Genomic DNA, 10,581 nt, shown 5'->3' on the forward strand with positions numbered 1-10,581 from the left:
ATATGGCGGGTCGATAAGAGTGCCCGCTTGTTGTGTACACATTTTCAATTTTATGGGAAAAGCAGGTTGTCGGCGCGCGCTCGAGCGCGTATATACGCTCGGACGTGTGTGTTTGTACTTTTTTTTTTTTTTTTTTTGATTGCACGGCTCGTTAAATGCGTGTGCTTGAATTATTGATACGGTATGTCAATTATGAGTTGTCAAAAATGACGAGGGAAGGGTACCGGTACGCGCGGGTTAATTTAAATGTTTCGGATATACAAGTGGATTTTAACGAGAGATGAGCATCTGACGGGAGTTTTTTTTTTTTTTATTTTAATTAATATTCGCGTACGATGCTGATCATACGTTTTGAGCTCACACTTGCCATTTGGTGGGCCACATGTTGAATACTTTCACGACAGTATAAAAAAAAAAAAAAAGTTTTTTTCAAGGGGTTGCGAATGCAAACTATCTTTTTCACGGTGAAATGAAAATGCTTGGGTTCAGCCAACTTATTATCAGAGGCACTTTTCCGAACCGATTCACCCGTGCAACTGCGTCAGAATATTGACCCTGGGGGGGGGGGTGATTTACGCGGGGCCACCAGGAACAAGATAAAAGAAAATGATAAAACCGCCAAATAATCCAAACCACCCACCGACACCACGCGAAATACATCCCACCCGTAATAGCTCGCACGAGAGGCCAAATTATTTTACCAAGCACCGTGATCGGTATGAAACGGACCGGGGAAAGCAAAAGTTTCCGCGTAAAGGTATCAAAAACGCGTGTGTATACACCTACGATTAATAAAGTTTGCTTTGCTCCGGGAGCTTGCAGCTGTACTCGGAAACGATCATCCGTTTTGATTCGCCTGCAGCTCACCATGTACTGTGGGTACCTATAACGAAAAACGGAATAAACAATAAAGGATGTGTGTATAGGCGCGCGTTACATGTGCGCCGGACAGCCCAAAGAAAACAGAGGAGCATCGGCATAAGTATATACGCGCACAGGCATGGCGCATATATACATAGATACACGTTTTACTAACGGTACACTTATTGTATACATAGCTACCGCTACCGATGCTGCTGTATACTCTCGTCCTGTTTGATCTCCCGACAGCCGAACGGAGATCGTTATATCACACGTCGTTATCTGCACCGATCGTTAGTCCGAAGAGAGGAAGAAAGACACGAAGAGAGAGAGAGAAACAAGAGGAGGGTGGGTATGTATATATATATGATACGCGTGAGCGCGTTCCCCGATGGCCGTTCGGATCAAAGTGGGTTGACCTAACGGAACGGGAGCTATAGGTAAGTATATACGCACTGCTAATGTACGGACCATTTGATACGTATACTGTGTAAAGACGCTTCTGTGCGCGCCGATTGTTGAAGATACTGCCGATCACTCGGGTAAACACGTCTGTTTTCGGCTGGTGCATGTGCGGGGTATATATATACGCGAGCTCGGAACGATCTTGCCGATCTCGTTTCTTTTTATTGCTTGCACGCGCAAGACGTTTTCGGTTCCCGGAAGAATGGACTAAATTTTTCACTTAATGATCACACGGGCGCGAAACGTACGTGTGCGTTCTTTGATGCGAAAGAGAGAGAGAGAGAGAGAGAGAGTATGGGCTTCCCGTAACAATCAGATGTCTTCGGCACGTATAACTTCGTCAAATATACAAAGGAAAAAAGGCTTGGCCAAGAGTTGAAAGAGCTTTTTTTTTTCTCCTACTCGAATCCTGCGATAAATATTTTTCCTAGCGCGCTCTCCTCTTTCTCGCGAGTGTTCCGGGAACGCGGAGCTGAATGTTGTTTTGGGGAGCTTTTTATGGGGACAGTTGGGTTTATTGTTGCGATGTTTTTTTTTTTTTTTTCATTCGAGTTCATTCAAGAGGGGGAGTCCATAGAACAAAATCCATTGGAGCAAGGCATACTTTTGGGGATTAAAAAATGTTTTTTTTTTTTTATTCTACATACTATACAGAATGAGGGAAATGTTTGAAACAAACTACTTATTGGGTAAGTGTGGTGGAATTTTTGTTCTTGCTTTTTTTTTAAATCCAAACATAGAACTTTAAACAAGAGTTTTCCAGTTTTTCAACTATTTTCAGTAGAATTTTTTTTCAAATCGTCGTACATACAGTTTCTTAAAAAGAAAAAGAAAATATTTCAAAATTTTTTCAACTTCTGGTTTGACACGTCTTGAAAAGTGTATATATATATATATAACTTTTTTCACCCTGATTATTTATCATTCAATTTTGTAAAAAATTAGGGTTCAGTATATGGTAATCGTTACAATCAGTCTCAGAATGTCATACAAAATGTTGTAAAAGGGAAAAATCTTATGGCACAAGCTTTTATTTCCTTTTTGAAAAATACGATTAACATTAAAAGTTGTAATCAAAGTAAACTTAACATTTACATTCAAATGTAACAAAATCTGCAATATTTGCATTCTTTTCCCCAAATTTGAATACTTATACTTAACTTTTGGCACTGAACACACTTTTCAAAACGTTTCAAACAAGGAGTTTAAGATTTTTTGAAGCACTTGATGACTGGAAGTTATGATCAAAATAGTTTTAAAAAAAGTAGAAAATCCGACATTGGTTTTCCACATTTAAAAACAGCAGAAAAAAAATTATTGTTAAGTATATTGTTGGTATGTCATTGTTAAGTACATGAGCGTTATCTAATGGTTCATTTATTGGTGTACTTGGCGTCCACAATACGTTAACAAACCAGGCATTACCGAGGAGGGGGCCACATCGCGGATTAATACGTTTTTTGTGGTGACCGGTCGGTCGGTCCAATTCCTTAAGAAAGTATACACTAGGGGTGTAATCCGCAATCGCCGCCAGCAGTTACATATGTACGATGTGACAACGTTGCGTGGTTGGGGGCGCTACTGTCGATTTACTGGTGATGTGATCCGCAATCTCACCAGCAGTAAAGCAGACGACGTCCGTCTACTTGCTCTTTTTCGTGACATTTTCCGACATTCTGTCGTCTGCTTTGCTTTGTTTACAATCAGAAAATGTCACGAAAAAGAGCAAGTAGACGGACGTCGTCTGCTTTACTGCTGGTGAGATTCATGCGGATCACATCACCAGTAAATCGACAGTAGCGCCCCCAACCACGCAACGTTGTCACGTCGTACATATGTAACTGCTGGCGGCGATTGCGGATTACACCCTAGAGAGAAAGTATACCTTAAGAAAGTATACACTAGAGGAATCGGACCGACTGACCGGTCACCACAAAAAACGTACTTACCCATGCTTTTGTCAACGACACAGAGCGCTGCATTGTTATACACCTGGCATATTTGCTCAAAGGTGCAGTATTTCTGAGTTCCACGTAATAAAAATAAGTACTATACATCATTGAAGCGATTTCCTACAAATGTATTCACACTAGAACAAATTGTGATATTCTTTGTTGTTGACGTCAGTTCACAAGGTATGTTATTTGTTTAGTTAAAGCAATGAATTTATTGTTTACATGTCATACGATTGAGTAAAAAAATATGAAATTCCATTGTGCGTTGAGTTTTGTATGTAACTCTTATAGTTTCATCACGAAAATCTACATTAGCCAATAGTTTTGTCTGATATTCTTACTATCGTTATAAAAATGTAAAGAAAATTTGATAGGTTATGTAAATAACAGAGTACCCGATCCATAATAAATGTAAATTTCCTTTCAATTTTGGAACGGACAGCCCGGGTGACAAACGGTAATTTTTTGACGCTCCCATAACATGCCACTGTCTGACCCAAAAAGCCATAAATTCACTATTTTTTTATATTATTATTGAAATTGGTTATAGACCTTGAAAAATGTTAATTCAAAATTTTGACTTAGATTATTTCACATCTATAGAGAGAACTGGTGAAAAGAAGAATAGCTAAAATTAATAAACCACCATGGAGAGCGATTCTGACTTGCTAATTCATGTTCCAGAAGTATATGTTTCATGTAAAATAAAAAATTTTAGTACCTACAAAAAAATCTTCAACTCTGAGGTAGGTAAAACCTAAGTGAATGTAAAATTATTTTAATATATTTTTAAATGCAATATCTTATGGTAAATTAAAAAAAAAAAAAAAAAAAAAAAAAAAAAATACATGGTTATCAAAGAAATCTACTTCGATTTTCCTAACGATAATTTCGGGGTGCATTAGATGTGTTGTTTTTACAATACTGATGTACCATTACATACCATGTCACGTCTGCTTGTGTATACCTTGATATTTATTTACTCTGCCTTAAAAAAGATATATTCACATAATATTTTGTAAGACTTGTGGGTTTTTTTAAAAATTAAATATAGCTTATGAAATATTCAACCTAAAAAGTTTTGTTTATCTAGTTTAGTTTAATTATTTACTCAGAGAAATTTTTTTTATTCCAGAGCTTTTCATTGCCAGGAAAAGAAAACTGTAAATGGTACATTAGTGTTTACCCTTTTGGTATTTCAAATGATAAAGATTATGTAGAGATTTATCTTAACTTTAAAGTGAATACAGAAAATAATATGAATATTCTCTTTAAGTTTAGTCTGCACAATGAAAGTGGAACATGTTTAATAGAATCTGAAAAAAGTTCCATGTGTGATTATTCTGATAATTACCAATCATGGGGATTTCAAGAACTTTGTAAGCGTGATGAAATTTTGAACCTTCTTGAAAATGACATGTTAGATGTTCATTGTTGGATCAAGTGGAAAACAGATATCAGCATTGGTAATAAGTTAGGTGCATTAGATGAAATTGACAGGCTAAGTAACTTGTCATGTGGTTACAAGAAACTCATGGATGAAGGGAGTTTCAGTGATGTCATCCTAGAGGCAAACGATGGTACAAAGTTTCCTGCTCACAAGAGTATACTTGCATCACGCAGCTCTGTTTTTGCAGCGATGTTTTCTCACGACATGAAGGAGAATAAAGAGTCTAAAGTTGAAATCAAAGATTTGGATGAGAAAGTTTTAAAGACCATGCTGCAGTATATTTATTCAGGTAGTTTTAATGAAAATGATTGTCAGATTAATGAATTGTTTGAGGCTGCCGACAAATATGATCTTCAAGTTTTGAAAGAGTGGTGTGAAGATATACTTATTCATAATTTGAATATTGATAATGCAGCAACCTACTTATTACTGTCAGATCACTACAACTCTGAAGATTTGAAGATGCGATCACTTGATTATATTTCAAAACATGTAAATGATGTTCTTGAAACTGACTCTTTTGAGGATTTGAAAGTCTTACAACCACTTCTTATGGAAGACATACTTAAATGTTTGGTAAAAAAAAAGAAGTACTGATAAGTTTTAAATGCCTCAGTATTTTTGTAAATTTTGCTAAATTTTTTTTCAACATTTGTTTCATTAGTATGATTAGTGAGCATCTAATAGTTTTGAACTAGAAGAAAAAAAACAAGTACTGTAAGTGATTTAGAGTATGTTATCTCTTTTATAATTAAATAAAGATACATGATTTTTATTAATTTTTTTTATGCCTTGACATTTACTAATGCTCATTTTTGTTACCTAACTTCTTTATTCTGTAATATAAATAAAGCCATAGAATTTATATTGTATTGACGTTCACTTTTTTAATTGGCTCATAGTAATGTTAATAACTGATACTATTTTGAGGTGTATGCTATGGTGATAAAAGCCCAAGTATTGATAAAGAATCTTACATTTCAACATTCTTTTAAATAAAAGCTATTTAATAAAAATAGTAATTTTTCATTGAAAATAGTTATTAAAGTAGGTAAAAATTTATTTGCTGAGAATAAGTGACCCCCAAAAGTTTCGTATTGCTTACTATTTTAAATGTTCGATTTTACATAAACATTTTTTTATTAACTACAATTAATTTTAAATAAATGTATTAACTGATAAAAGTACAATCAAAGGCGTTTTACTGTCGTTAACTGTTCTCTATAAAAATAATTACATGGTAGCTTGTCATTGGCTGGGACTGGCAGGTAATTTTTTATTTTATTTTCAAATTTGTCACTTTTTAAACATCAAGTAAAGCTTGCTTTTTTGATAACATTTAAAAATGTTATATTTTATAGGCAACACTAATACTCGTAGAGCTATGAAATAATTTTTCAAATTGAAAGGAGTTTTTTTGGTTTTTACTTCAAATAATAGTTTATTGAGTCATACGTAGGTTGGGCAGAGTATCATATCCAGGGGCTTATACGTAGGCTTAAGGAATTTATTTACATGATAAATTATAAATAGAATATGTAGTGAGCTCACTCAGTTTACTGTGATTTAGTTTTAATTGTGTAGGTTAAGTGTAAAACTAGTCCACTTTTCAATCATCAAAAAAATTGTGTATTTATTTAATTTGAATACATAATTTATGTATTGCAATCATGCATAGTGAGGTACAATAATTATATAATTATAAAATAAATTTAATAACAATTATCAACTTTTTTTTCATAAATCATGCACAAAGTTTTTCTGTCAATTTAAAGTAAATGTACTTTAAATGAAACATGCATTGTACATGCACTGCAAAGTAAATCATGGATAAAATACATTTCTAAATACTTTTTACAACTTTTTCAAGTATTTCCTCCAAAAGATGAGGTTGTACAAATTTTAGATTCTTGAAAGAGTTAGTTTTAAGTACATCATCTATATGTACAACAATGAATTTGAGTAATTCGTTCTTTAAGTTCATAGAATTACATTTGTCAGACAGTAACAAATAAGTTACAGCATTATCAACATTTAAACTTTTTACAAGTTTGTGTTCGCACCAATTTTTTAAGTTATCTATTGCATACTTATCGGCTAAAACAAATATATTTGAAATTTCGCAACCATCTTCATCAAAATTACCTGTGTAGATAAAGTCCAGCATGGCCTTGAGTGTTTTACCATCAAAGTCTTCTATGTCGATTCTAGACTCTTTGTTTTCCTTCATGTCGTGGGTGAACATTGCTGAAAAAACAGGGCTTCGTGACGCAAGTATTCCCTTGTAAACAGGAAATTCGATACCATCATTAGCCACTAATAAGACATCGCTAAATCTGCCTCTGCTACTGTCATTTAGAAGCTTTTTATAGTCAGACGATAATTTAATCATTCTGTCAAACTCATCCAATGCACCAATGTTACTACCATTGCTGATACATGTTTTCCATTGAATCCAACAGGTTACATCAAGTAGATCGTCTTTGAGAAGATCCAAAATTTTTTTGCGCTCACATAATATGCAACCCAATATGTATTTTAATTCCGTAGAGCAAATGGAGGATTTTTTACTCGCTACCAAACATTTCCCATTTTTGTCGTTAAAACTGAATTTTAAAAGTGAGGGAATGTCACTCGTTTTGCTTACAGTATATTCAAAATATATGGAAATGTAGTTTTTGTCAATCTCAGTTCTTCCAAAAGGATAAAGGTGAAGATCCCACGTGCAATTATCCTTACCTTGCACTGAAAATGTCTGTAATAAAAAAAACCATAATTGGTAATATTAAATTTCACAACAGAAATTGAAAACTCTGAAACCATTACATCATACATTTCATATGATGTTGAAGTCAAATAAATTTTTTATAGTTACAAGATCTCTTATCTATAAACTTTTTATAAAAAATGACACAGCTGGAAATAATTTTAATCTTGATAAGAGCAATGTAACCAACATAACATATTCAATTATAGAAGTTACCTTCTAATAATTTTTTATGCAACTTACAGTCCCTGCATGAGATTTACAATTCATCCAACAGATATTTGCATGAGGAGTAGATCAATCATTAAAACAAAAATGCAGTTATTTGGTTAAGTGATTTGTCAAAAAATGAAAGATTAATATGCTTATTCTTATGCTTACAAAAAGCATCTATTGCAAAGGTTGTTGATATTTAGATTTAATAATGAGTCTTGTCAACAATTTGGAATAAAATGTTTTAGATTCTTAGTCGTTTTGAATCTTTTTTCTTTGTTTTGTTTGCTTCGAAGAAAAAGAAAAGCAAGTAAAACACAGAAAATTGCGACACTTTTGGGTTGGATATGTTAGTATTGGAAGATGATAGCCATTAGAATTAGTTTACATATAATGTAGTTTACAACGAAGTCATACCTTTGTCACTCTGAATCCCACTACATGGTTTTTGTATAAGCTGAAATTATTGACTTTCCATGACACAAGTACTTCTGGGATTTGCATGTGCACATCGGAATCCATCTCCATTACACCATTCAGTTGTTTTGGACTAAAAAAAGAAAACATACAATCTGATAATTCATCTTCACAACTCATTTTTCATCTGGATTATCAGATTCAAGCAAGATTTAATACAGATTCAAATATATTGTGTGAAAAAACTGAACACTATTCATAAGACATTGACATTTGTAGATGAAGTAATGTTCCAAGAAAACAAAAACCAGTTACACAGAAAAAAAAGGATAAGACTTTATTTTTTAATTTATTTCAGGAATTTTTTTGTATACATCTAACTAAAAAGGAAGTAATTCCATAAATTTATTACAGCCACTGATACATCAGCGGGCTGCTAAACTTTGTTGCTAGGAACGGATATAACCTTAAATTGTTAGCTGATCTATTTATCTGTGTCTGTAGAAAGCAAGTTACAAAGATATTGAATTGTTGTGCAGGTTAACAATTTATGTATACACACCACCAAAAACGTGCTAAACTGAAAATTATGGCGTCACGCGCTCTCTTTCCACTCCACGAACTAACCGTGCAAGAGTTCAGCACCACCGATGAGTTTGTTTGATAAAATGTAAAAAATTGAGATGATAAGCTTTAAAAACTTGCAACTACAGAGATACAGACGTGTGGCGTCTCACATCTCTCGCGCTTCAGGCTCTACTCGCCAGGTGGCCAAGCCCCTAATAGTTCGCTCCCGTCAAGCGGCGAAATTCCCTCACGATTACTATATAAGCGCGATCGAGATAGTGGAGCTGTTCACATAGAAATTTTTTGCCTAATTCAATGTGAACGTTCATATTGAAAAAGGTGTTCCACTGTTCCGCTAAACTCAAATTGAGTGAACAGACTGAACAGACCTATACCTCTTTTTCCATCAGGCAACAAAGCCTACAAAAATGGTCGCAACTACGTTGACTGACAGAGAACACAGCATAGGTCTGTTCAGTCTGTTCACTCAATTTGAGTTTAGCGGAACAGTGGAACCCCCTTTTCAATATGAACGTTCACATTGAATTAAGCAAAAAATGTCTATGTGAACAGCTCCAGTGTAAGCCCACACTTCTTCTGTGTCTAAGGCAGGGAGCACGTCATCAGCCTTACTGATGAGTCCTGGCGTGCTCTCGGGACGAAACACCTTTTTCTCTCTTATAGACGACCTCTTCGATCTCTATAGACGCACGTACCTCATGTATTAACATAAAAATTGATAAAAATTATATTTAAATACGCTCGAGAATCGTTTTTTTGCTTTGACATCAACAATGAACATAAACATGTGTTGGTATTCCGCCAAACACTAGGTTCGTTCAAGCCTCCCTTGGTTCGGTTCGGTCGGTTTTGGGGACCAAAAAACACAAAAAAACACGCGTTCACGAAAACCGACCGCCTCGGACCTTTGGTCCCAGAACCGACCTAACCGAACCAAGGGGGGACTTGAACGAACCTATTATCTCTATTCGCTCCGTGCATCAGGTTAGAGGGGATAAAAAAAACGACTGCAGCGCTGTAGGTGAGCAAAGTTGGCGAACCCGTACCCCCATGAATCGTACAGTAAGCGATGTCTTATATGAGAAAAGATATTATTTCATTTAAAGTAATTAGTTGAGTAATCGAAGGCGGAAAAAAAATGTTATTTAGCCAAACCGGGTCTATAATACGGATAAATAATTTTGCTAGGCACTTCAAATCGCCCGAAATTTTAAATAATGGGTTATTAAATATCATCTGTCATATAGTACACAACACACAACTTATCTGTAATGTTGTATACGTGAGAGCAAGAACTCCAAGCAGTCGACTTAGGCTGCCGCTAGCTGTATAATCTGAATCAGTGTTTTGTTTACAAAGTAACGAAATGCGTACGAGCAGTGTTGCGTTGTTAATTGCAGCAAGAAAGAAAAGCAGGGGGTGGTGCTGTATAATTTCCCAAGTAGACCCCATGAAACAAAACAGAAGGAGCTATGGATTAGGGCAGTTAAGAGACAAAAGTTCGTACCTAACCTACGGAATTTTTTATTATTATTATTATTATTGATTATAAGTAAAATCATCATGAAAATTTTACAGTCCTGATGGCAGTTTGTGTATATGTTACCATAACCTACATTTGTCAAGCATAGGCAATAATGTACTTACAGATAATTCTACTTTGTATGGATTTAAGCTGACAGATGTTTGTCTCACAACATAGCAATTGATCAGATGACCGACTCCTTTATTTACATATTCTTGTACGTAGGCAACGTGCCCACTCTCTACTAATTTTTTAGCTTTTTTCAGCGTTTCATTATTAAAAACTATGTTGCAACTTATACTTCTAAAGCCTGTTTGGATAATCATAACCATTTTTTAGG

At 34.7% G+C, this 10,581-nt stretch overlaps 2 protein-coding genes and 1 long non-coding RNA gene across 3 annotated transcripts; 2 read left to right on the forward strand and 1 right to left on the reverse strand.

Moving 5' to 3' along the window:
• Positions 1–3,285: 3,285 nt before the first annotated feature.
• LOC149373456 (uncharacterized) lies at positions 3,286–4,462 on the forward strand. Its single transcript, XR_016293385.1, has 3 exons — positions 3,286–3,461; positions 3,885–4,027; positions 4,417–4,462. It is a non-coding gene; the product is annotated as an uncharacterized LOC149373456 (long non-coding RNA).
• Positions 4,463–4,517: 55 nt separating this feature from the next.
• Positions 4,518–5,333, forward strand: LOC106640997 (speckle-type POZ protein B). The gene has a single exon (XM_089596549.1). It carries the CDS (start codon positions 4,540–4,542, stop codon positions 5,326–5,328), a length of 789 nt encoding a protein of 262 aa, XP_089452675.1. The 5' UTR covers positions 4,518–4,539; the 3' UTR covers positions 5,329–5,333.
• Positions 5,334–6,574: 1,241 nt separating this feature from the next.
• LOC106640912 (speckle-type POZ protein B-like) lies at positions 6,575–8,682 on the reverse strand. The gene is made up of 3 exons (XM_089596402.1): positions 8,595–8,682; positions 8,129–8,261; positions 6,575–7,486 (listed from the first exon to the last, which is right to left on the reverse strand). Exons 2-3 carry the CDS (start codon positions 8,237–8,239, stop codon positions 6,575–6,577), a joined length of 1,023 nt encoding a protein of 340 aa, XP_089452528.1. The 5' UTR covers positions 8,240–8,261; positions 8,595–8,682.
• Positions 8,683–10,581: the final 1,899 nt, after the last annotated feature.

The sequence above is a fragment of the Copidosoma floridanum genome, unplaced genomic scaffold (genome assembly GCF_036245765.1).
Source record: "Copidosoma floridanum isolate Cflo_tuat_1 unplaced genomic scaffold, Cflo_Japanese_pri ptg000030l, whole genome shotgun sequence".
Classification (NCBI taxonomy): Eukaryota; Metazoa; Arthropoda; class Insecta; order Hymenoptera; family Encyrtidae; genus Copidosoma; species Copidosoma floridanum.

Bases quoted from the DNA above. Each gene is read 5' to 3' on its own strand.
- LOC106640997 (XM_089596549.1), top strand. From the start codon at position 4,540: ATGAATATTCTCTTTAAGTTTAGTCTGCACAATGAAAGTGGAACATGT.
- LOC106640912 (XM_089596402.1), bottom strand. From the start codon at position 8,239: ATGGAGATGGATTCCGATGTGCACATGCAAATCCCAGAAGTACTTGTG. The intron at 7,487-8,128 runs GTATGACTTCGT...TTTTTATTACAG, and splicing joins TGGGATTCAGAGTGACAAAG to ACATTTTCAGTGCAAGGTAA.